General features: G+C 55.0%; 2 protein-coding genes across 2 annotated transcripts in view; both read left to right on the top strand.

Annotated features, from left to right (window-relative positions):
- Window positions 1–5,671, top strand: part of ALPK3 (alpha kinase 3) — a 49,974-nt gene extending 44,303 nt beyond the window's left edge. The window contains exons 11-13 of the mRNA XM_039257426.1: window positions 528–751; window positions 3,247–3,295; window positions 4,107–5,671. Of these exons, the coding sequence (XP_039113357.1) occupies window positions 528–751; window positions 3,247–3,295; window positions 4,107–4,452 (619 nt within the window). The 3' untranslated portion in view covers window positions 4,453–5,671. The remainder of the gene's footprint in view (window positions 1–527; window positions 752–3,246; window positions 3,296–4,106) is intronic.
- A 13,602-nt stretch (window positions 5,672–19,273) lies between these two features.
- SLC28A1 (solute carrier family 28 member 1) overlaps window positions 19,274–26,102 on the top strand; it is a 49,750-nt gene continuing 42,921 nt past the window's right edge. Inside the window, 4 exon segments of the mRNA XM_039216413.1 lie at window positions 19,274–19,369; window positions 20,242–20,330; window positions 21,425–21,504; window positions 25,212–25,395. Coding sequence (XP_039072344.1) covers window positions 19,274–19,369; window positions 20,242–20,330; window positions 21,425–21,504; window positions 25,212–25,395 — 449 coding nt within the window.

The following is a 26,102-nucleotide window of genomic DNA, read 5'->3' on the forward strand; positions in this document are numbered from 1 at the left end:
GAGAGGGAGTCACAGACTGAAACAGGCTCCAGGCTCCGAGCTGGCAGTCAGCACAGAGCCCGACGCGGGGCTCGAACCCACGAACCGCGAGATCATGCCCTAAGCAAAAGTCGGACGCTTAACCGACTAAGCCACCCAGGCGCCCCGAGGCCCGAACTCTTGACTCTTGAGTCTGTTGGCGTTGAGCACAGTTTGGCTGGATCCTCTCTGGAGGTGTTCCTTTCCATCTGACACATACAGGTCTTGGTCCCTCACCCAAGCTCTGAGTCCTCCTGGGGCCGTAGCACCGTTGGGTTCAAATCCCACTGGCCTCAGAGAACGGACAGGACTCTGAAGCCCGTGGCCTCCATTTCCCTTCCCGATCTCAGGGCAGAGCTCCGCTCTCTTTCTGTCCTTTGGTGTCAGAGCTGAGAATTCCGTTCTCGGAAGGCCTTCCTTTTCAAGCCAAGAGTGTCTATAGCCGAGACGGAGGGAGGAGCTCTCCGGGGCCACACTTCGGGCTCACAGCACCCTGCAACTGTGTTTAGGATCCTCCCGCTGTACCTCATCTACCGGCCTGCAAACAGTGTCCCGTATGCGACCCTGGAGGAGGACCTGGGCCGGCGCCTGCAGCCCTACTGCTCGCGGGAATGGGGCTGTGCCGCGGCTCCGGAGGCGCCTAGCAGCTCTGAGGTCAGGCAGAAGTGCCAGACCTTCCAGCACTGGCTCTATCTCTGGACAAACGGCAGCTTCCTGGTCACGGACCTGGCAGGTACGGGGGCGTGCGGAGGGCCCGGGCCATGCCCTGCTGTCGCCTCTCCTCTGCTTTTCACAGCAACCTCGTGGGGTAGACCAGGCGGGTGCCGTTTTGTGTGCGGCCCTAATACGCACGGGCCTCAGGCAGCTTGCTCTGTAACTGCAGGGGCTTTAAAGGAGCAGGTTCCAGGCTCCAGTTAAAATGTAAAAAGATTGGAGTTCAAAAAACATTACGTAGGTGCTAATTAAAACCCCACAGCCACCTTTGCAGAATCTCTCTTCCTCCTTTCCCTCCAGCTTTTCTCTGGACTTTCCCCTCTCTTACTCCCCAAGCTCTTCCCTCCGTCCTAGCTCACTAGCTTACTGCCCCTACTCCCTCTACTTCCTCCCCCTCCTCCCCTTCCTCCCTCCTCCCTCCTCTTCCCCCTCCTTTTTCTTCCTTCCCCTCCTCCTTCCTCTCCTCCCTTCCTCTTCCTCCTCCTCCCCTTCTCCCCTTCCCTCCTCCTTACCTCTTCTTTCCCCTCCTCCTCCCCTTCCTCCCCCTCCAGCTCCTTCCTCCCCCTCCTCCTCCCCTCTCTTCCTTCCCCTCCCCCTCCTCCTTCACTCCCTCCTCCCCCATCCCCTCTCCTCCCCCCTCCTCCTTCTCCTCCCCTCCTCCCTCCCCTCTCCTCCCCTCCTCCCCCCCTCTTCCTTCCTCTCCTCTCTTCCTCTTCCTCCCCTCCTCTTCCCCCTTCTCCTCCTTCCTCTCCTCCCTTCCTCCTTCTCTCCTCCTCCACTTCTGTTACCTCTTTATTATGGGAACCAACTTAGTCTCTCTGGCTTCCTCTTACTCCCGTCTCTCCCATTACTCAGATTCTGCCCCCCTCCTCCACTCCCCCCCCAACGAAGGGCAGCAAGAGGCCTACTCTCTAACCAGAATCAGGCGGGGGAAAGGAAGAGATTTTCTCTACGGTGGGAGGAGAGGGATGCTGGGAATATGACACGTGACCACATCTGGTCCCCAGTGTGCATTAGTGAGAAAACCAAGGGCCAGAGACCAAAAACCAGCTCAAATGTGCGTTTTGTTGGGATTGACCTGCACAACAAATATTGTATATGTAACTCTGTATGTTGAGGGGGCGCTGGTAGCACATTAAGCTATTGTCATTCATTTTGTTTCTTGACTCCATCCCTCCTTCCTTCCATCTATCCAACATTTACCCAACATCGTGAAGCTAAAAAGGCAAATGGGGAATCGTCACTGCCCTCAGGAAGCTGTGATAAGTATACCAGTTTCTAGTATGAGATGATCATGCAATGTAGTCGGAAGAGCTGGGAGTCGGAGAAATCAGGCTTTAGGCTACATCTCAGAGCTTTCCTGCCGGTCCCTGTAAACCCAGGAGAAAGCCGAAGCACAGACACAGTGGGCCCCTTAATCTCTCCGAGTTTCACCACTGTTTCCCTCCCAGGGGGTGACAGTATCTTCCTTGCCTCCCAGCCTGGCTGAAGGCCTGAGTGAGGCCCTGTCCATGAGTGCCTTTTGCAAACTGAAATTCTGTGCCGACCTAAGGGATCATGGCTAGTGTGGGGCAGAGAGGAAGGTGATGGCCCTGAGGGATAAATGACAGATTAACGTCTCCTGCATGACTGCTGTGTTTCAGACACCAAATCAGAGCCCTACACACCCCGTGACACTCTTAATACCCCGGTGAGGTGGGCAGCATTGCCCCACTCTTACAGCTGAGGGTTAGAGGTAGTTCTTGAGGGTTGAAAGGGATGGGACTGAAATCAGTCTCAAGACACGTGTGTGCCCCGCTGTCACACACAGCACTGAGCCCTGCTAGTGAGAGGCAGGTTCCCACAACGATGTGACTGGACAGTTTGAAGGTGGGGAGAGGGTCCCGCTCTGTCTAACATGTGGGCTCTGGGATGCTGGGTGGACTGGCCAGGGTGGGGACAGCTCCTCTGTGTCTGTTATCCCAACACCACCTTCCTCTAGTCCTGTTTGGATGCTTGCCTGCTGCCTGTGTGAGCATGTGGAAGCCAGTCGTATCCAGTGTTACTTTTCTGTTGGCCCAGCCTGACTTACCTTCACGTTCCCACCTGCTTGCTCTTACCCAGATAGGCTAATCTGGTAAGAGGAGGGAGCAGAGATTAGCTCAAAGCTAGAGGTCTAGTGGGATGCAGTAGAGGCAGGGTTGAACAGCTGGAAGAGTTTGGGATCTACAAGTAAGAAAAACTGAGCTTTTACTTTGACTCACAGTGGCTGCTGCCCATGGTCAGTGCTCAGTTATCAAGTGAATGAATGAATGTGTCCTTGCTTCAGTCCCTTACTTCTGAGCCTATCTCCTCACATGTCAGAATGGGATATTATTGCCACTGACAACACAGAGATGCCCACACCGCCTGTGAGGCATATCAGAGGTGATGGTGAGCCCTGGCAAGTTCCCGTCCAGTGGTACCCATCTTGGAGAGGTGGGGTCCCTGGAACTGGCCTGGGCTGCCTCAAGTCCCAGCTTTCTGTCTTTCCAGGGGTTGATTGGAAGATGACTGATGTGCAGATTGCTACCAAACTACGAGGGTGAGTGGTTCTCGGGGACAGGAGGCCTTCTCCTGTCAAAGGTCTTCTGGGTCTCCATCCCTGAGGTGCTGGGCCTGTGGCCAAATGGTCCCAGTTGCACTGGTGGCTGTGTAGTGACATCCCAGGGGCCACTGACCCCTCCCTCTCCCCACTGTGTCCCTGACCCCAGGTCTGGAGCAGCAGTATCTTTTTTTATTTATTTCTTAAAATTTATTTTTAATTTTATTTTTGAGAGAGAGTGAGAGAGAGAGCAAAGAGGGCATGAGCGGGGGAGGGGCAGAGAGAGGGAGACACAGAATCTTTGAAGCAGGTTCCAGGCTCTGAGCTGACAGCTGATGTGGGACTCAAACCCACGAACTCTGAGCTCATGACCTGAACTGAAGTCGGACGCTTTAACCGACTGAGCCACCCAGGCGCCCCTGGACCAGCAGTATTGATGCCCGCACACAGGCTCACCTGCCACCCTGGGCTCCTCTTCCTTCTTGCTTGAGAAAACTCATCAGGACGCAGATGAGCAAGGGCCCTGGGAATAAAGTGGTGATGTGGAGTCTGTTCTAATTTATACTAAAAAGGCAGGTCATCCGCACACCGATTAACACGGACACAATGAGTTCCTGTCTTGCGGTATAAAGAGGCCTGTTTAGAATTGAGGTTTGGGGTGCTGCCACGTGAGGTAGTGCCCAGCCGGACTCCCCAGCACCCCCGAAAGGCTGGGGCGTGACACCCTGGCCCTGGCCACCCCTGAGTAGGCTCCCCAAGGACTCTCACTCTGGGGGGGGTCTCCCGCTCAGCTCTTCCTCTTTGGCTGCAGATACCAAGGCCTCAAGGAGAGCTGTTTCCCCGCCCTGCTGGACCAGTTTGCCTCTTCCCACCAGTGCAACACCTTCTGCGAGATGCTGGGGCTAAAACCCCTCAAGGGCCCCGAGCCCGCCCACCCTCAGGCCAAGGCCAAAGGCTCCAAGAGTCCGTCTACTGGCAGGAAGGGCGGCCAGCTGAGTCCTCAGCCCCAGAAGAAAGGCCCCCCCAGCCCCCAGGGCACCCGGAAGAATACTCCAGGCTCCAAGGCCACCCCTCAGGCCTCAGAAGCACTCACCGCCCATTTCCTGGGACAGCCTCCCATCGCAGAGGGCGGCCCCAAGGCCCAGGGCATACGGTAGCCCCCACGAGAGGCTGGGGGCCGCCACCCAGCAGCAGACCAACAAGGAAGCAGCTCGAACCGCTGGAGACTTGCCCAATACGGAACTAAGCAGAGAAGGTGCGCTGGGGAGGCACCATTCGGGGGCCTCTCCTCAATCTGCTCCTCATCCGACGGCTTTTGTGCGTGGCACCCAGTGGCCTCTCCTGGTGCCAGCATCACCCATGGCTCCCAGGCTGCACCCCCAAGTGCCTGGCGGCTCAGGCCCTCCTTCAAGTTTACACTGGCCACTGCCGGAGGCGCCCGTGTCCTGTGCATGAGCTCCGCCCCCAGCCCCCAGCCCCGTGGGACTGCCATGAATGTTGCACCCGGGGGCAGCCTTCAGCCTTTTTCCTTTGCTTGGCCTCCAGCCGTCCTCGGGGCTCCGGACGGCCCTCCGTGCCGTGCCTGGCCCGGTGGCTCTCAGGGTGTCTTCTCTTTCCAGCAACTCGGCCTCATTCTTCCCAGCTTGTCTTGCAACTAACCTGTCACTGAGGCCGGATGGGGCTCAGTGCCCTTCCAGAGCCTGTCGCGTTCCTGTGCCGTGGTCTTTGGTGACGTGTGTTTGCACCTTTCCTACTCCAAGCACGCAGGCACTCACCCCTGCTTCCTCTGCTACCTGGCCCCCCATCTCCATCCCCAGCTGTGAGCCAGGCCACAGCCTGCTGCCTTGCCTCCGCTGCCTCTCTGCGTGTCCCCATGCCCAGGGGCTCCACCAGCCAGATTACACGCCCTCCCCACCAGCCCACCCTCCCCTGCCTCTCCTAGGCCCCTCGCCCAAGAGACGACAAGTGGCATGAGAGTTGTGTCATCGGCTGTGGCCAGAGGGGAGGTGTTGACTTGGAGGGACCTTGTGCCCCAAACCGAAAGGAGATGCAGTCACAGTGAATTTCACAACCCTCTAGACTGGGGGTGGAGGGCTAGGCCCTTCTCCGTGGGGTAGTACCCTTGCGAGTCCTAGGGAGAGCAAGGTCCACCCGCGTGCTGGAGTGGGGGGAGTCTCTGTGCCTGGGAACCAGGACGCCTACCCCCAGCCCTTAGCTCTCGATCCTGGGGCTCCCGAGGAATTGCTGCGCTCAGCCCAGCACCCTGGGTCCTTCCCGAGGGCCCCTCCCTGAGGCCTGGGGTGGGACGGGTCTGGTGCTAGCCTGCTCCCCTTGGAATGCAATAAAGGCAGCAACTGTGTACCCTGCTTGCCCTTATCCGGTGTGGTTGTAGGTGTTTGGAGTCAGGGTCCCCCCTCCCCAGGCAGGTGCTCTGAGGGGATCCTGCAGCCCCTGGGCCCTGCGGAGTGATGAGCCCAGGTTTTGGCTCCTGGATTGACGTTCAGTCTCAGGCTTTGTGGCCACAGCAAGACAGTGTGTGCCTCTTGCACGACTGGACTGATGGCTTGTGTCCCTCAACAGGGTACCGGGGACCGAGGCCTTTGGAATCGTTCCTTCTTTTGGGAGAGGAACACAAAGGAAGGAACTCAGGAGGGAAGAACAGAGCCGGAGGCTCTGGGGAAACGTCCAGTGTGTCTGGCTGTCTCCACGGCAGCTCAGGGGACAAGCATCGTCCTCCTCTCAGCCACTCACTGTTCGTTTCCTGCTTCCCAAGGTGCAGAGGCTTCTTGTCCCCAAACAACCCCATGCCACTGCCCGGGCCTTTCCTTGCCTGTTTATGCCCCTCTGTTTTGACATTTCTGACTTCGCTACCTCTTCTTGTGCTCAGGTGACTCTGCCCACTTTTTCCTTTTGTCCCAGTGTGTCCCCAAGCCTCCCGGTCCACATATCTGGACCGCCTTGGTGAACTGAGAGTTGGAATATTATTCATTCATCCATTCATTCAACAGACATACACTGAGCACCTGCTTTGTGCCACACCCCGAGTTGACCACTTTTGGAGGCAAAGATACGTGAGGGGGTCTCAAAGGAGGCTCTTTGCATTAGGTTTCTTGGGTTTTGAGCCACAGAAATGGACTCAAACCAACTTAAGGAGAAGGGGTGCATGGAAACAGTGTTGGGGCAGCTCCCAGAACCAAAGGAATAGCTGAGTGATTGGCCTTGAGAAGGTGGGAGCCAGAGTAGCTTCAGAGCTACTCTACACACCAATCACCCATTGCTTCCAATGGAATTCCCTTCACACAAGATTCAAATTCCTGTCCTAGAGCTCAGGGCACCATGGAGCAGAACAGAGATGGTTCCCCAAAGGATGTGGATTCTTACCAGAAGGATGGTGGAGAGTGGGATGGTAAAAGGGGCTTGGTGGCAGCAACAAAGATACACACACACATACACACTCACACACACACACACACTGCTCCTCCCACCTGATGTATCACAACTCTCCCAAGAGCAAGTTCCTCTCTGCTCAGGGAGACCATTCGAGGTCACATCCAATGACTAAGTCCACGGGGTAGTGACCTAGGGCTACCATTGTCCCAAGTCCAGCATCACTAGTGACACTCTTCTCTCTTTTATATAATTCCATTTTGAAATTCTGCAACCTGTGGCTTAAGTGGTAAAATTAACTGTATTCGACCCAAATCGTTGGACGCAGAAGAAAGGAAGCACGGGTCAAGGCTGCAGTCCATCTCTGGAACAGGTCATGAGAACCAGTGCTCATGACTAGGGACGCTTTGCGTTTCGGAGCGACCCAAGCTTCAGCTTGGAAGTCCAGCTCCTCGGTGGCCCTGCCTGCGTGGTGGACATGACCATAGGACATGGCAGGACGGGGAGCACCCTAGGACTCGCCCCGCATCCACCTGTGCCCTGCCCCCCTTTTGTGTAGCAGCAATCGTATTTTCCCTCGATAGCGTTAACGATCTTGCGACTCCCACAACCTCTTGTTATGTGTTCTCAGAGGTGTAAGGAGCCTGAAATGATCAGGTGCCTTAGCTTCCAATTCAACTTATTATTATGACACGGATGTGTCTCCTTGGAGACTAAAACTTCTACACCAGCCTCTTCCCAAAGCTCAAGTATGTGAAAAGCATTGAGACGTGGTGACAGCATATCTCCACCCTGCTTCCCGGCTGGCAAGAGTGACCTAACACCGTGACTTGGTTGCCATTTCAGAGCCTATGCTACATCCTGTGAGTCTGACCCAACCTTCCAAGGTATGGTTCTCAGCGGGGGCCATCACTGAGTTTTCAACAAACCATTCCACCATATCATCAAGCCGACTGCTTCTGGACTGTGGGGACCCTGACAAGATGAGTGAATGCCACAGGCATCAACCCATTACTTTTGCTGTAAAGTGCATCCTCGGGTTGAAGGCACTGTGTGCCTCAGTGATGTTTACAGCATTCGAGAATTCCATGGATAATAATGGTGGGAGCGGCGTGATGGAGAAGGAAAGCAAGTCCAAAGCCAGATATGAAGGACCCATAGTGGTCAAGACAAATTCCTGCCCCCTTGAAGTGATAGGTGTAGACGGGCAGCAGGGCAGGAGGGGGTACTGTGGGAGAATGAGTGAGGAACTCCTACACGTGGCTGCGCTTGTGCCTTCAGAGCATCCCCTTAATGATGGAGAGCTTCTGGGCATGGCTCACTATGGCTGGGCGGGCCAGAGTACCTGGTTCATGAGGCCACTTGCTAGGCTGTAGCCAAGCATTTAGGCTGCCCCAGAGCCCGGTGGCAAGCCGGAGAACCCTTTTTCAAAAGGATGATACTTACTTATTGGCCAGAGCATCACCCTGGGTCCCCCTGCCATGTTTATTAAACTTGCCAGAACTTCATTAGCACTGGGCTGGGCCACGGGCCCCACATGGTTCCCCATATGCCACAGACGGACCCATACCTCAGCACGTTTGTCCATGTGGCCTGGTAGATCCATTTGCACTAAAGGCTCTCCTAGCTGGGGAACCTTCTCGAGGCCCACCCCAAAGCTGGTGGCCTTCTAGGTCAGTCACACATGGGTTGGAGCAAGATGCCCTAAAATGGCACTTTTGCCCGGAATCGGGGCTTCGTGGTAAGGGATTCAAAATGCAGTAATTTGTTGGACACTGTGGAGGAAATATTCTGACCTACTCAGACCCCTCAACCCCCAGGAACTTTATCAAGACCTTTCACGTAATTTGTCTCCCACCCCTGACTCACGTACATCTCCTCAGGGCATGTGGGGAAGGTGGTGGTGGTGAGGGCAGCATCCCTGTGAGCCCACTGAGCCACAGAGCTGGGCGGCTGAGATATTCTGTACCTTTAAGCCAAGATAGCGGTGGAGTATACCGCAGGCTGGGTGAAGACGAACCGTTTCTGACGTTCTTTGCTCATCAAAGTAAAGGAAAAAAATGAATTCACTAGATCAAAGGATTCATATCAAATGCTGGATGAATTGCTTCTCTGCAACAGCACCTCCCATTGGAGACATCGCTTTTTAAATTTTTTAAAAATGTTTTTTATTTATTTCTGAGAGAGAGAGACAGCGTGAGCAGGGGAGGGTCAGAGAGGGAGACACAGAATCCAAAGCAGGCTCCAGGCTCTGAGCTGTCAGCACAGAGCCTGACGCGGGGCTTGAACCCACGATCCGTGAAGTCATGACCTGAGCCGAAGTCGGACGCTTAACCGACTGAGCCATCCAGGCGCCCCCCCCCCTTTCTTTTTTGAGACATTGCTTTTTAAAGTTTACAGTGATCCAAAGACCTCCTGGTGTTTTGCCCGGGCCCAGCAGATCCTGGTGGGCATTACTATGACTTCCCTCTCAAGGCTTTGATCGCTACACTAATTTCTACATGGCCCCTGGGAATACGCTCTTACTTTTGATTTACCGTTTTGATAGGAGAGGGATTCTGATGGCTTGTGCCTGTCCTGTATTCTGTTGCTCTCACCCCACACATCAGAGCGCCAGTGCGGGAGTGGTGCCTATTTCAAAAACCTATCCATTTCAACTCTTCACTCAAAATAATCCTTGGTTGCCTTTGAGATCCAGTGTGATCACTCTGGTGCAAATTTGGTTTATTAATCATCCCCATGGGTTGGCAGACCGCATGCTTTTCTGTTGTCCCCAGAAAATGGTCACAGCTTGGAGCCAGTGTGTTACAGAATCCCTCTCCCCACGTTTGGGTATTTTCCTTTTCCTTCTCCAGTTCCCAGATAAATGGACACACATCCCTTTGGGGAAGGCCAAGGAAGGTTCACAATATATATCTAAGTGTCAGAGTAAGGTTTCCCTCCAAAGGTGTTTGACTTTCTCTCCATCGAAGGTCTGGAAATGAGAAGGAGATTTTGACTTGATCTCGGCAGCTTGAGACAGACGTGTCTGCCCAACCAGAAGTCTTCAGTTATGGTAACTCCTAGGTGATAGCTTAGGGACTGTCTGGTCTTTTTCATTCCTGAGACCCGGTGATTGATTAGCCACAGCCAGAGGTCTGGCTTCCATGCCCACGACCATTTTGATGCCTCGTCTACTTTGTTCTTGCGTCTATCTCTCCTGGTGAGATCAGGGAGCTCGTTCTCACAGCAGCATCTCTTGCAACCAGCTTCCAGGCCTGGAGAGGAAAGCCAGCAATGCCTCACACATTTATCTCATGGCAAGGAGCGAGACCATCTTCTGGGTCCTGTCAGGGGGCAGTGAGAGGGTGGGTGGGCTGGACGCATGCAAGGGACCCAATAAAGCATTCTTGTCTCCTGACATCTGTGAGTTCCTGCTTTCTTGGATATTTGGTCTCTTTAAAAATATAATTTAGCATGGCTATTTGGTCCAGACTTGTATTATCCACCCCCTACCTCCGCCACGCCGCAAGGATAAACCCATATCAATCTGTTTGGGCTCCTACACTAAAGGTAGAATTTCCAGTGAGCAAACATATCAGTAAATATCACCAAAATGATATTCCATCTCTCTTGGTCAAAAAGCGTTTTAAAAGTTCCCATAAATTTTCCCTATAGTTTTTGACAAGGAGTATCAGCTGGTTCATACTGTTTCTTCTAGGGGTAACTCTTCTTTTTCCTGATCGGATTCTGCTGCTCCCCCGCGGAGCTTTGTTGAGTATGGATTCTGGTTATTGGCCAATCAACAGTGTAATGTGAGGACAGGATCTGGGTCGCAGTTTTGTGACTTGATGCTACTACTGCCCCTGAGCTGACAAAACTCAGGGAGGCTGTCTCATTCATTAAACTTATGAGAAAATGGGATTTGCATGCTGAAAACCCATCTCACTTTTTTTTTTTTAAGTTTATTTAGTTATTGAGAGAGAGCATACACGAGCAGGGAGAGGGGCAGAGAGAGAGGGAGAGAGAATCCCAAGCAGGCTCACACTGTCAGCACAAAGCCCAACACGGGGCTCAAATTCATGAACTATGAGATCATGTCCTGAGCCAAAACCAAGAGTTGGACACTTAACCAACTAAGCCACCCAGGTGCCCCTTGCTAATTTTTAATGAGAAATTTAACCACCCAGGAGACTGGACACTTGTGTTAAGCTGAAAAGCGAATTCTTCCCTTCTTCTGAAAGGAAAAGTCACTCAAGGGAAACCAAATTCCCAGAAGTTGTTTGGCAAGATTGGAACAAATAAGTGAGACAAAGTTCAGTTCAAATCCAGCTTTCCTAACCATAGGAATTGGAACTTCTTGCTTAAATTCTCAGAACTGGGGCGCCTGGGTGGCTTAGTCGGTTAAGCGTCCAACTTTCGCTTCGGTCATGATTCTCGCGGTTCGTGAGTTCGAGCCCCGCGTCGGGCTCTGTGCTGACTGCCAGCTCAGAGCCTGGAGCCTGTTTCAGAGTCTGTCACTCCCTCTCTCTCTGACCCTCCCCTGCTCACGCTGTCTCTCTCTCTTACTCTCTCCTAGAAATAAATAAAACATTAAAAATTTTTTTTTAATTCTCAGAACTGAGTTCCTCATTGCTATTTGAATCCTTTTACTAGTACTTATAGGTTGCCTATTATATGTGACGATTCTATGTTCTGGGTACATCATAGTGAGCAATACAGACCTAGACTCCTCCCCAAGAGAGCTTATAATCTAGGAGGGGGGACAAACATTCAACACACTAATAAATGTATAATGGCGAATATATGTGTTAAGCACTATGAAGCAGAAGAATGGAAGAGAGTGCTGGCAGGACGTGGGACCCAAATTAGACTGCGGCTCTCAGGAGCCAATCTGAAGGCATTAATATTTGAGCTGAGATCTGAAGGGTATTGGTCAGAGGAGAGGGAAGGGGACGAGCATACCAGGCAGAGGAAACAATCCGTGCAAGTGTTGCGCGTCGGGTTGTATCAGAGGGGTGGAATGAAAGCTCATGTGGATAGTGCATGGTAAATAGGAGGACCAAGGTATTGCAATATGAGGTTCCGGGAAGGGCAGGGCTAAGCCAGGGAGGGACATTTGCCCTGAACGCTAAGAGCATTGATGCATGAGTTAGGATCAGCCATTACGGACATAATAGAGAAGCCCTCACATGATGGGAGTCTTTTTTTTTTTTTTTTAAATGTTTTATTTTTTTCTAGGAGAGAGAGAGAGAGAGAGACAGCGTGAGCAGGGGAGGGTCAGAGAGAGAGGGAGTCACAGACTGAAACAGGCTCCAGGCTCTGAGCTGGCAGTCAGCACAGAGCCCGACGCGGGGCTCGAACCCACGAACCGCGAGATCATGACCTAAGCGAAAGTCGGACGCTTAACCGACTAAGCCACCCAGGTGCCCCACTCGTGATGGGAGTCTTAAGAAAGACAAAGTTCTTTCTTCCTCAGAAATCCATCTGTGGGCATTAGGAGATGTGGACACAGTCCCCCTGGGGCTGGCATGGCCCCTCAAAGCCAAGGCTCCTCTAGCTCTCAGCCCTGCTAATTCAAGCAGCAGTAACTGACACCAAGTGCAACGTCATGAATAGAAGAACCAAATTGGTAATACAGCTGTCAAACAGCAGAGAGCTGAATCTATGTTTTCTATAGTAGAGTCAACAGAGAATGTCTGAAGTTGAAAGTAAAAAATAGCATCTATGTATTTTTATCTATCAATCATCTATCTATCCATCCACCCATCTGTCCGTTCATTTATCTATCATTCACCTATTTTATTTATGGAGGTTGCTACCAGACATTAGTAGACAAGAACAGTCTGTCTGTAGTTGTCTGGGGTGGGGGTGGGGGTGGGGCTGGTCTCTGGTTTTCCTGGCTCTGGTCTCCTGGAGGCTGTCCAGTGGTGAGCTTCCTTTAAATTTCCTCTGTTGGTCAATAGCGTGGCTCTTTCCTGACACAAAAATGCCCACAGAGGGACCCCAACTCCTGCTTCAGGAACTGCCCATCAAGAATTGGATCATATCCCATCCAGCCAGGCTACTTTGATTTCCATTGCTGGATTAAGATGCTCGATGTGAGATTGGTGGAAATCAGCCTCAGGAGTATCTGTCTGCAGGAGGCGTGGTGGTCGAGCCAGAGCTAGCTGAGGGTAGGAGGCGCCCCCCACTGACCCCAGAGGCACTGTCCTCTGACCTCAGAACTGATGTGGGTCACAAAGGGCTCCTTCCTATTGAGGAATAGTAGCTACCGTACACTTGGCCTCAGGAGACACCACCCATGTGGACGAAGGACACTCCTGGCACTTGTGATACATGCCCACATGATAGAGTCACAATAGAAGATGAGGACATGTGTTCCTGGCATGAGACAGTGGTCTCGTCAACTGCTTTGGCAACTGGCTGTTTAATGACTTGAACAGAACATCCTGGTCCGGTTCGGGATGTATCCCTGAGGATTCAACTGGCTATCATTTCTGACCAAATTAAACACCCTGGTTTCACACCAAACCTCTTTGATTCCACCAACCCCACGGCCCCACCATGAGAATTTTCAGTGGGACAAGGCTGTGGACAAACCCAGGGTCCTATGTGAGAGCCCCCCCTGGGGCAGGCAGAGACTCCCTACTGTGGCAGGCAGTACCCATGGAAAGGAGGCTCTGTTTGGCTTGGACCCGTGCCTGGGGCAATCCATAGCTGTCACCACCCTGCTTCCACAGCCTGGGCGTGAGGGGTGCCACAGAGTCAATCGCATCTCACCTGCAGTGGATGCTTCTGGTGCCCTGCCCAGGCCCCCTTTACTGTGGGGAACCCACCTCCCATGTGCTGTGAGTTAGTTAGCTCACAGCTGCCCCTTGTCCGAAGAATTGCCCTGAGTCGAAAGGAAGCCGCCTCAGCTAGGAGGCAAAATCCCTCCTAATCCCTTCCCAAGTCCTTGGTCCATGACTGACTGGCCTGGCCAGGCCTGGCCTCAAGGTGTGACTAACCTGCGGGTGAGTTCGTGTTCCAGAGTTTCCCTGTGGGATCAAACTAAAGCCAGGCTCTAGGCAAGGCCACACTCGTGCTTTTTCACCCCTGCCTTATTCTGTATCCCTTACCCCCTTTACCAAGAGCACCCCCCTCCCTCACAAATCCCTTGAACAAGGATCCCCATCTCAGGCTAAGAATGTACCTAAGACACTCGGGTGTCCTGCTGCATAGAGTCTGGAAGAGAAATGTCATCGGGGCTCTTCTTTTCTATCAGGGCAAAATGTATGTTCCCGGGATAGTTGGAGTCCGAGTCGTCAGGCTATGTGGGTACATCAGCTCCTGGAGAATTTGTGCTGGGTCTTACTCAAGAAGTTGCTCAGAGACACGGTATACCAGATTTCACCGGGTCTGACCAGAGAACATCATTCAGAGCCCAGAAGTGTGGGCCCAGAATCCATCCTGTTTGCCAAGCAATCAGTGAGGTGGAAACACGGGGTGGGCCCCCTGAGAGCCAGCTCAGAACTCCCAAATACGAACACGTAGCACAGTGGCCCCTGTGTTCGGGCTATTCAACTTCTCAATGGCTGTTCATTTATGGGGTTGGCTCCCCCGTCACACAGCCCGTGGAAGACAGGGAGGGAGAAATGGTGACCAGAACCTCGCTGGGTTATTGTAGGGGTTAGAGGAGACAGTGCAGGTAGTGCTCTTAGCACAGCCTGTCACATGCCAACCTCTTGGACGTGAAGCCCTCACCTGGTGCCATTGTTGTCGCCATCTCTTGGAATTCCAGGAGCCGTCTCTGGGCCCGTTTACTCACTGCTCTCCTCCAAGGTGGGAGACCCTGAGGTTTCTCCCTTCCCTCGAGGTGGGGTGGCTAACAAAAATCTCTACCCTTACAACCATCTTTCCAAGTCTCCTGTGGGAGGCAGTCGGCACTGCCTCCCGACCCACAGGCTGGCCAAGGTTTAGCTCCTGTGGTGGGTCAGGCTCGCCACAAAACCGCGTGGTTATGGAGTGAAGCAAATTGGACGCAGCCTTTGGAATAACGAAATTTGCTTCTTACGGGCACAGTGAGATGGAAAAGAAATGTTTCAGAGTGAGTCATGGTGTATATAACTGGCAGGTCCACACAGGAGGAATGGTTGGTGGTAGTCGGGAGGGTCAGAGACGAGGCTATGCCTTTCATTCTCAGGTGCGATGTTACTGAGGGGGCTCCACCTGGGTGGGGGGAGGCAAGATACGCCTGGAAAGTTTCGGCGTCTAGATGTGACCCTCAGCAGTGTTCATTATTGTCCTTCCTGATAACTGCATGCAATTCGCGACGCCCCACTTGTCAGGACCTTTCCTACAGACGCTACTAGCCTGTGGTAGATTCACTGTATTGGCTGCTCCCATGAGGCACAAAATCCTCTCCATGGGAACTTCTGTAAAAATATCAGGCTTTGCTCTAAGGCTCAGTGTGTGCCACATCAGATCACTTCTCTGACAGAGGGAGAGGATGGAACAGTGAACGACTTCTTTTTGCCTATGTGATTAACCAGCTTTTCAATTGTGATTGGTGTCGGCTGTGGGCCAGCAAGGCAATTGAGACCCTAATTAATAGGCCCCCACAGCTCTGCCAATGGCTGGTGGAAAATGGCCCACCTCAGAGGGAGGATATCGCTTTTGGAATAAAAACCACCAAAGCCAGGGGCATCATCCTTGACCCCAACAGGTTGGCGTGAATTAAGACCTAATTTGGTCTGTAGAACATCTTTCCGTGGATCAAACTGAAAAGAAAAGGTCTCAATATCTCATTATATAAGAAGCTGATATGAGACGGAAAGGCAAGAGAGACAGAAGGTAAAACAACAAGAAGGGAAATAGACTTCACAAAGTAGCAACCAGTTAAATATTTGGAGACAGTGATCGCTCAACGGTTTAGGGAAAACTCCCCGGGCCTGGTGGCCTTGGGCCTGCCTGGGTGTGGGACCAGGTGTCCGTATTTGACCAGCCCTTTATTGTTGCTGAGGTAGATGAGGCCCAGGGCCAACCTTTCGCTTTCCATTGGGTAATGGCCATTTGTGCCCATCTGTTTCCAATGAATAGGAAAGAGCTAGGGTTGGAGTCTATCAAGGGGCATGTGGAGAGTCAGCCAAGCCGCCAGGGTGGTGGGCTGCGGGGTTTTGGTCTTTCAGGCACTGGCTTCCTTCCTTCCCTCCCAAAACCCCCTGCTCAGTCCTGGGCCTCCCTCTACTCCCCCGTGGGTGGGACAGGCCCCAGAGACCATCTCCTCAGGAAACAGGCCTCAGAGGCTCAGGTGACAGCTGAGGTCACACGGCCAGGACCCCCGAGGTCCTCAAGCTCCGGGTCTTTCCCTGGGAGGGGCTCATCCCAACCTACCCAGCCTCCCAACCACCAGCCCGTGGCTCTCAGCCAAACTCCACCTCAAAAAGCATTTGGCTTCTGGGGTCTGGGATCACTTGAGGGGACCCGGGGTCGCTCCTGGAGGGGAGGAGCAGGGGCTTTCCCCGCCTGGAGGAGGAGGGCAGTGTGAGGACACCCCCGAGTTAGGGTGCGTGACAGTGGTGACGCCGGCCAGCCTGACAGTGCCCGCTCTCTGCCAAACGCCGCACCTGCGTGAGCTCGTTTCATCCCCGTATTTATTTACGAGGTAGGTACTATTACCCACCCCCACTCGGTTCACTGGAAGGAAACAAGTTGACTTTCAGAGTCAGAACTGAATCTAGACCTTTAGGCTCTAGCTTGGGGTTCAAACCGTGACACACAGCCTCTTAAACCTGTTTTAGACCAGGGCCCACAAAGACGTCAAGGGTTTAAGGTGCACACAGGGATGTTTTGAAACAAGCCTGGCTGCTACTGGATGTGTTATACCCCCGGCTTGCCTCCGGGCACCAAGAGAAACTGAGGGGGGAGGGAAGAGGCAGAGAGAGGGGGGAAGAGGGAGGCACAGGGGAGGGGAGGGGAAAGGAAGAGGGAGGGAAGGGGTCAGAGGCTAGAAACATTGCAGGCGCACGGGGCCTGAAGGGTCCTCGGCCAGGGCGTCTCCAAGCCCATCCCTGTAGGGGCCGCACACAGAGGTGAGTAAACCAGGGTACCAGGTGACACCATGGACAGCACAGGGGTCCCCGACAGCGTGTGTGAGGCCCAGTGTGGATCTCTGCACTGAACTGAAAAAAAAAAAAAAAAAACCTGGTGTAGTGTGAGCCCCCATTGTAAAAACCAGTAACATAAAGGCAAAGTCTTGGAGTCTTGGGACACCTGGGTGGCTCAGTTGGTTGAGCCTCCGACTTCAGCTCGGGTCATGATCTCATGGTTCATGGGTTCGAGCCCCGTGTCGGGTTCTGTGCTGACAGCTCAGAGCCTGGAGCCTGCTTCAGATTCTGGGTCTGCCTCTCTCTCAGCCCCTCCTCTTCTCACGCTCTGTCTCTGTTTCTCAAAAATAAGCAAACATTTTTAAAAAATTAAAAAAAAAAAAAAAAAAGTTTACCAATGTTCTGCCCCCTCCGTGCCGGGAAAAATCTAGTCAGAACAGAAATGTTTGGGGGCGCCTGGGTGGCTCAGTCGGTTAAGCGTCTGACTTTGGCTCAGGTCATGATCTCACGGTTTGTGCGTTCGGGCCCCGTGTTGGGCTCTGTGCTGACAGCTCAGAGCCTGGAGTCTGCTTTGGATTCTGTGTCTCCCTCTCTTTCTCTGCCCCAACCTGCTCAAAAATTAATAAATATTAAAAAAAAAAAAAGGCAAAGTCTGGAGAACAATCCCACAAACTCAGTGGTCACGTCTGGGGGGCTCGCTTTAGAAGGGGTTTCACTTTGATGTACTCTATTTGTATAATGTTTAAATGTTTCACGAAGCATGTGTAATGCTTTGGCAATCCGACTGACAGACCAAAAAAATGTTTTTAAAGAGAAGGACCCCCCCCCATCCATCATTCTCTCAAAACTTCCAGAACAGCCAGCATGTATAGGTAACCCCACAGCCTGCGTTACCAGGAAATGTTTATGCATCATACAGGGTCTTGTCCTGAGTGCGCATTATTAATTATTAAAGAGATGTTATCCCCTCATCAGAGTAGTTTAATGTTTAGTTGGAGGACTGAAACACGGAAGTGTGTGTCCCTTGACTTTGCACACTGTTGCTGAGGTGTTGGTTAAAAAAAAAGAAACTATTATACTGTGTGTTAACTAACTGGAATTTAAATAAAAACTTGAAAAAAGAAAAAAAGATACTTTACTCTTATGTTTAAAAAAACAGAAACAAAGGGAAAAACTGTGAGTTTGCTCCGTTGCCCTGACTACCGACGCTCCGACGTGAAACACCTTGGCCGCTTGTGACAGCTACGCTGGTCTCCTTACCCTTGAACCCAGGAAGAGAGGTTGCTGTAATAATTCCTGATGCCGTGAGGGAAGGAGACCAGTAAGATGCAAAATGAAAGCTAACATGCGTGATCCTAGAGACTGGGTAACCTTGGTGGTAGCTGGAAAAGGAAGCCCCAGAGGGGACGTGGAGAGGGTGAGAATACTAACTGCAGGCTTCCTGGAAGAGGCGGGCTTATCTAGAAGCAGGGGAGAGGGGAGAGTAGAGAGAAGGGCTACTCGGACAAGAAAGGCCGATTAAGTTAGAAGGCAGGTGACTTCTTCCCTGAGTTGGGGTCCCTGTCCCGTCGTGGCCCAGTTCTGGCAAGGGTGCTGGACAGAGCTGGGAGGGAGGCCCCAACCTATCCCAGCTTGGACTCTGCCCGGGAATTTGCACTGAAAAGGGAAGACTGGCCAAAGTGCGAGCGGGTCGAATTCATTTTGTCCCTGTGGAAATACGTGCTTCTGTCCACCCTTGAGAGTGACTTGTTGGCCACAGATACGTGAGTAGGAAGAGGGTCCTGCCTCTCTCTGTGCAGCTGTGTGTGCGCGTGCGTTCCCAGCCTCCGCTGTGTGTGCCTCTGAATGTGGGCACTTCACCAGGCTGGGGTTAGGAAAGCACCCCCCTATGGTGCTCCCCAAGGGGGAAGGAACAGTGAGGAAACAGGAGTGGGGAGAGAGGGGTGTCAGAGCCCTCATTCAGAGCGGTTGAGCCTAGGGACTTTAGTAAAAAAAAAAAAAAAAAAGGCCTATATTGGCTCTTAGAACTGAAAAGTCCGTTGGCAGGACTGTTTTTAGGTCTAGTTGGATCCAGGTGCTGGAAAAGTCTTCAGGAGATTAAGTTGCCATCTTTCCGAGGTGGGAAAGTTGAATACTATGAAAATTTCACTCCAGGGCGATAGCTTGAGTCATTGCAGGAGTGAGGGAGTTAGGACCTCTTTTCAGGAAAACGCCTGGACGGGATACACACACGCCATGCGCAGTTCCTTCCTTGCTTGCCTTCCCTGTTTCCGCGGGGGCCTCCCGGAGTCATCGGGACTTGCCCCTCACGGGGTCAGAGGTGAGCGCAGGAAGGGGCGCCTTCCTCTGAGGCCGCCGGGCTCAAGGAGGGTTGAGCGCCGGGATGGGCAGAGCTATGCCAGGCTCCCCGCTTCCAGCCGGCTCCCATCCGTCTCCCTTCCCGGGCTCCTCGCCTGCGTCCTGCGCCGCCTTCTGCTTTCAGCTTTGGGCCCTGACTTTGTCTTCCAGCTGCAAGTCCCGGCACATGGAGGGCGACACCCCAAAAGGAAGAGAGTCCATCTCTCTCACGCCTGTGGCCAATGGTCTGGAGAACATGGGCGCTGATCTCTTGGAAAGCCTGGTCTGTCCCCTCCCCCATCCCGTTTTGGCCCCCTGGTGGGAAGACCCTTTGTTCACCTTCCTGCACCCCCTCTACCTTTTTGCTTGAAAACTTAGGACCCCCCCCCAAACAGGTTGGCCTCCTCAACACAGAGCGGCCCCTTTCCTTGGCTCATTAACCATTTGTTGAGCACCTATGATGTGCCGGGATGGCCTGCACTGGTCTGGAAGGTCAGGGAAAGGCTCAACCTGGAAGTGACCTTTGAGCTGTGACTTAAAAAGTAAAAAGGAGAAGCCGCATGATGGAGGTGGGGTAGGGGGCTCTCTGGTGAGGTCTCGGTTGGCGATCTCGTCCTTGCTCTGGAATGGCCACGTAATGGCCCACCACCCAGAACTTTGGGGCCCAATATGACCCCCTTTCCCCTCCCGGCCTCCCCCCGACAAAGCCCCGCCCCTTCTCCACGAGACTACCCCGGGGGGCACCTTCCACACTGTGATCTGCAAGAAGAACCCCCCTATGCACCGTGACACAACTGCAGAGAGAGACAAACAGCCAGCAAATAGCGTCCTGCAGCCAATGCAATGAGGTGGTGCCGCCTGGGGCGTCCCCAACCGGCCACGGCTGAGGCTCCAGCGTCCCTGTCCCTTCCAAATGCAGGCCGTGAGCTCCCTGAAAGCAGGATGTGCCCCGCCCTGAGGCCAGCACACAGTGGGTGCTCAGTGTGTGGTTTGTAGCATTTAATTGAGTCGCCCTCTATTTATTTCCTGTGCAAAAGCCCCGCCCTCACCCCAGCCCACCCCCGAGGGGCCCGTGGGTGCACGTGTGGCAGCCGGGGTCTCTCTCCGCTCTCACTCGGGGCCGGAGTCACTCTGGTCCCTCTTTGGTGGCTCTAGGAGGAAGGCTGGACCCCTGGCAACGATTCGAGCCGTGCCGAGTGTGGGGACAGCTGGACGGAAGCCCGCTCGGAGCCCCTCCCGGGATGGTAGGTGGTCTCCAGGAGGGACGCGGGTTGGCCTGGGGAGGAGGCCGCCGTGGGGAGCGGGGACGGGGACCTGGCCCCCTGACGACAGAGAAGGGGCTCCTAGAACCTTTGTCGAAGTAAGGAGCAAACGTGTTAGCCGACAAGTGAGCCCCGCTGGCCTCTGCCTCAGGGGTGAGCCCGGCCAGAGGTGCCCAGCCTGCCCTGAAGCGGCCAGAATGCAATCCCATCAGGAACCCCAATGTGTGTGGGGGCGCTGTTCTGACTGAAGCTGCATGGGGGTGCCTGAACCAGCCTGACCCCCTCTCCACCTCCCCATCCGTCTTGTACCCCAGTCAGTCCCTGGGGGGCCTCAGGGATCTTCAAGGTTTAGTTTCAAAACCCCTAGACCAGTCCGGTCCCCTTATTTCCCACAGGGAGGCTGGTGACCTGGACCTGATGTCCAGGCTCACTGGGGTCCCCGCTGGCCAGATCCCGAGCTGAGGGCAGCATGGAGAGTAGGGGTGGTGGAGGGGAGGGAGACTGGGGAAGAGCCTCTCTTAGGGGGATGGGTGCAGGGCCAGAGAGGGGGAGGGGCATTCCCTGAAACAGAAGCTCCGACAGGTGTGGCCTAGGGGTCTCCAGAGGCCAAATGCCAGCCTTTCCACCAGGGATAGACAAGTGAGCAAAAGACCAGGCAAGAATGGTGTTGGCACCCGGCCGGGAAGGTGGGGGGCAGGTGGTGACTGCTGGGCATGGGGCCGGCTGTGCACACACTGTCCTGCAGAGGGTAAGTCTCTGGGTGGCCAGGGAACAAGGCAGAACTGGGAGCCTCTCCACCCGGCTCCACAGACGGGGGGGACATGGGACAGGGGAGGGGGGCAGCCATCATGGTTTGCGCATCGTCTTAGTTAAGTCCTCCCCGAGCCCGAGCGCAGGATGAACTCAAGGGCAGCAGTGACGCCGGAACGCGGCGGTGGCCTGAGCCGTCCTCAGCTTGCTCTGGGCTGGGCTTGCCTAGTCCTGTGCGCCGCAGCCTGGGGATGAGCCCGAGTGGCTCGGCCCTGGAGCTGCTGACAGTGGGGGCTTGACTGTCACCCCACTGGCACCGTCCCCAGGAGGAGCCTGCAGCCTGCCCTGAGGGAGCTCAGGACCTTCTGCCGGGAGCACGCACCGCTGTTTCGACGGATCTGCACTGGTGAGCCCGGGGCCCAGCCCCCCTGGGAGACCGCCATTCCTACCCCAGCTACTACCACCCGGGGTTCAGCCACCTCAGCCCCAGCCATTTGTGTCCCAGGGCATTCACTTATCCAATGATTCAACAATCGTCTCAGAGCCAGCTGCATCCCGGAAGCTGGGACATCAGAATAAAGCCAGACCAGTCTGTCTTCCGACAGCAGTCTCTGATCAGTAAGGGGAACAGTATTTCCACGTAAGGCAGCGAGCCATCTGGGAACACCAGGGAGGGATGGGAGTGATCAGGGAGGACTTCCGGGAGGAGGTGACATTCAGGTCGAGCAGGAGCTAGCCAGGTGGAGCGGAAGGACAACAAGGAGTGAGAAGGTACTTTCATGCAGGAGCCACGGGAGCAAAGGTGAAACCCGGCGTGGTGCGGGCAGGCAGCTCAGGGACTTGAAATTTGCCCTCGGAGCCAGAAGAGCCAGAGGGATTTGGCAGGCAAGCATCGAGGCCGATCGCTGCGGGAGCCTGGAGGGGGCAGGCAGGGTGGCAGCACACGAGCGAGAAGACATAGTGTAGGGGCGGGTGGGGGCGGGTGGGGGAGACCCTCGGAAACCATCACTGGCCACACTTGGGAGCTGACTGAGTGTGCGGGACGAGGGACACCCTGGGATCCAGACGCCTTGGGGCTTTGTTCAGGCAGCGGGGTGCGTGATGGTGCCTCCAAGGCCAGGGAGCGCGGCGGGAGGAAGGCCTGGCGAGAGGGGGCGGCCAGTCCGCCAGGCCATCGAGGAGGGGGCTTCCCGGGGACGCCTGGAGAATGAACCAAGAAGTAGGTCAGTGACAGCGGCCTGGGACCAGCCACGCAGAGGGAGCTGGCGGAGGAAGGGGCAGCAAGCGCCGGAGGCGCGGACATGGGGGCGGGAGCAGAGATCAGGGAGCAGCAGTTCAAGGAGGAGGGAGGGGTGAACAGGGGCGTCTCTGAGGTCAGGGGAGCAGTGGAACAGGGACTGAGCTACGTCCCATCCCGGGGGGTTTAGAGCCAAGGAGGCCACTAGTAACTTAGGGCACGGGTGAAAAGCTGGATTGGAATGGATGGGAGGTGAGGCGGTGTAGACAGCAAGTGTAGACAGCTCTTTGGAGGGTTTTTTTTTAAATGAGAACAGGTGGGAATATTAACAAGGAGGGTGTGACAGTGTCGAGGAAGGGGTGTGTTTGTGAGAGGAGACACTTGGACTGTGCTTGTGAGTGGGGGGTGGTATAGAGGGAAGGCGAAGGATGTGGGGACAGATAGCAGGTGCAGGGGGGCCCTCTCGGCCCAGGGAAGGAGGGTCACCGCGTCTTCCTGCAGGTGGGACACGCAGAGGGGTGTGGTTGTGGATGCAGAGACCCCCCCCCCGGGGGGGCCAGGCGGGAGAGGACACGGAGAGCCGTGATGGTGATGGCCCCAGTCTTCATGTTGAAAGTGAAAGCAGGGCCATCTGCTGAGATGGGCTGGTCCGTGGTCCCCGCAGCTTCCTTCTAGAGATGTCTGAGACCCTGACGTCTTCCTGTGGCAGGATCAGAGCCCAGGCCTTCTCTGTTCCCCTTGCCTCCACCCTCAGTCAGACCCAGGTTGGTTGCTCTTGCAGAAATGATTGAACCCCTCCTAGCAGAGGAGGAAAATTACCTATTTCCTCCTATCTCCGCCTTTGTGGCGGCTGTCAGCCGGTGGGTGATCCTTTGCAATGGCCACTCTTGATTTCCTCCATGTTTGCATGGCTCTGATTGCCTCCAGCTCTTTGACAGCGTTATTGTATCATGTCTTCGGTGAGGCCCTTCACGCACCTTCCAGTAACAGGTATGGGAGAGACAGGAAGCCCATGTTCTCAGCACTCTGGGCTTGGGCCACAGCAATGACGTCGTGGTGGTGGCCGGGCTTTCTTCATAGGTGCAAAGACAGCTCTGGCCACTGGCCGCCATGTTGGGCCTTGGTGTTCCCAGTCTCGGGAGAAGAGTGTGCCTCTTGCCCATGTTTCTGGCCAGCCTGGCCTTGCTGGGGTCCTGCGCCCATTCTGGCCTCCCACTGCTAACGTGGGCCAGACACCACTGGACCACATAGGCCAAGAGTGGGGACGTGCCCCAAAGGAACAGACAAGTCCCGTCACCAGAGGGGTGAACAGATCCTAGAAGAATACAAATAACTCCTAAGCCACGTTTCTCCATGCCCTGTCTAGGGGACTTGTCTACACTGCCTCCTCTCAGTCCCCCGAGTCACAGGCCCAGAGACAGACCTGGGTAGGAATTTTAGCCCAGTTTCCTCCGGGTGTGAGCCCTCGGGTGCCCCGTCTCTACATGGGGATGGGACAGACCTAGCTGGGGGTGGTTATGAGCAGTAACCCTGCCAGGCCCGGGAAGGGCTGAGTGTGGTGCCCTTGGCCCCTGCCTCAACCTCCTGCAGCCCTGTGCCCACACCCCTGCAGGGCTGCTCGCGTGTGCTTCTCAGTGACACCTGTGCAGCTCGGAGGCCCAGCCCAGCCCAGCCCAGCCCAGCCCAGAAGCGTCTGTGGGAGAGCAAGTAGCTTTATTTCTCAGAACTCCACTCCAATTTTGCCATCCCAACTGAGCCCTAGGAGCTTACTTCCTGTCAGTGGAAGAGCCCCTCCCCCTCTCCCCAGGAGTCCCCAGCAGGGCTTAGCCACCGTCAGTCCTCAGGTGTGGACTGACCTGCCCACTTCTGCAATTGACGCCAGGTTGTCTGCCCATGCGGGTAACCAGGGACATGCGCCCGTCTCCATCGGGGGCCTGTCCTGGACTCCTCTCCCCTCTCCCCTCCTGCTTCCGGGCTGTTCACAGACTCCCACACGACTCTGCGGCCTCGGCGCCTGCCTTGGGTGCAGAACCTCAGAAGCTTTCTTTGGTTTGTCTGCCCACACGCTGCATGGGCGCCCCTCTCCCTGGAATCTTGTGGGCAGGGCTCCTCCGTTCCCAGGCCCGGGTCGCTTTTCCCTGGGCCCGCCGGGGTCCTCCAGCTAGTCTGTCCCCATAACTGGTGTCTTCCAGCTGGCCTGTCTGCGGGCCAGTGTCTCCTAACCAGGCAGCAGAGGGACAGCGTAGGGCCTACGCTTACACATGAGGTTGCAGCCCACATGTTTTATCCAGTGGGAAAGCTCTGAGTCCTTTCCATTCTTCAAGGGCCCTGGCTTCTGAAATTCACGAGCCAGGGAGAGACACTCCCCCTCTGCTCTCCACGATCACATCCCTTTCTCGAGGCAGAGCACAGATTGGCTTAGCTGCGCAAGAGGCGAGGAGCAGGGAGGGAGAGGGCGAGTCTAGGAAGAAAATGGCCGGTATTTTCCAAGCAGGACGCTGGACATGCGAGTGACTCCCTCCTGGAGTGACTGTTGTGTCCGTTTCTGCTGGCCATGGCACGGGGTGGGGTCTGGGACACGGCGGGCCCTCCGCAGGTGCTCAGAGACTTTGTCTTGCGCCCTCCCCGCGTGCCCTCCCTCCACACCGGCTCAGCACGCCTTCTCCGTGTGCGCAGCCCCTTGGTCAGTGACTCCGTACCAGCCCTCCAGCACAGCAGGGATGACTGTCCCCGGTTCCGGGTGGGAAGCTGACGCTCGGAGAGGTTGGGTGACCATCCTGCCCTCTCTGCCCTGGGTGGGGCGAGGCGGAGCTGGAGAGCAGCGTGGCAGGTCCGTGCCGTTGTCCCTGAGTGCTGTCTGTTTCACTCCCACCCAGCGTTCGCTGCCTTCCTGCTGGTCGCCGGCCTCCTGGATTTCCACAGGGCCCTGGCCCTGTTCATCCTCACCTGTGCGGTCCTCGCCTTCGGGGCCCACAGCCTGCTGAGGAGGCTGCTGGGGCCCAGGCTGCTGAGGTGTTTCAAGCCTCTGGGCCATTGCCGCCTGAGCCTCTGGTTTGAGAGGTGAGTGAGCTCACGGCCGCCGGCAGGGTGGGTGGGCCGTTGGCTGAGGCCTCTGCATCAGCTCGGGGCTCAGCACCCGGCCTGGGCGAGAAGGGCCTCAGTCCTTATCCCGCCAGATGGTTCCTGAGCCATGGGGTACATTCCCCCTGGGGGTCCCCGGGCAGGTGTGGCTGGGTGCCTTTGACGGCTGCAGCCGTCTCTGTGATGGTTTGCCAGGTCCCATCTGGGTCTCTGCCCCAATTACAACAGGTGACTGAGGTCAGGATCTGAGAACGGGACTCAACGGCTTTCCTAAATTCAGGGACTCCAGCCTATCCAGACAGGGAGGGCCCACCTCGGAGCCTCGATCAGATCACTGGGGCGTGTGAGGCAGCTGCAGGGGCCAGCCTGGAGTCAGACTCCACGGACAGGACCGCGGGCCAGGTGTCAGTGAATTTAGTTCGCCCCCGGGGGGTTCTCATGTAGCCAGCCATGTTCCTGGACGCCAGTTTGGAATCCCATTTTCACACTGGGTTCCTTAGGGTTCTGGAAACCTTGGAGGTGCCAGAGGGACAGGAGAGAGAACTTGGAGATGGAAATATCAGACCTCCTTCCTCAAATGCCCATTTCAACCAGGAAACTCTATTTTATCAACTGAGGTTTGAAAAAAAAGAAAAAAGAAAAAGCTGGAAAAAATGTCTCTATCACTTAAAAAGGATCTGAAGACC

This window comes from Hyaena hyaena, unplaced genomic scaffold, assembly GCF_003009895.1.
Source record: "Hyaena hyaena isolate Hyena2069 unplaced genomic scaffold, ASM300989v1 scaffold_13, whole genome shotgun sequence".
In the NCBI taxonomy this organism is placed as follows: Eukaryota; Metazoa; Chordata; class Mammalia; order Carnivora; family Hyaenidae; genus Hyaena; species Hyaena hyaena.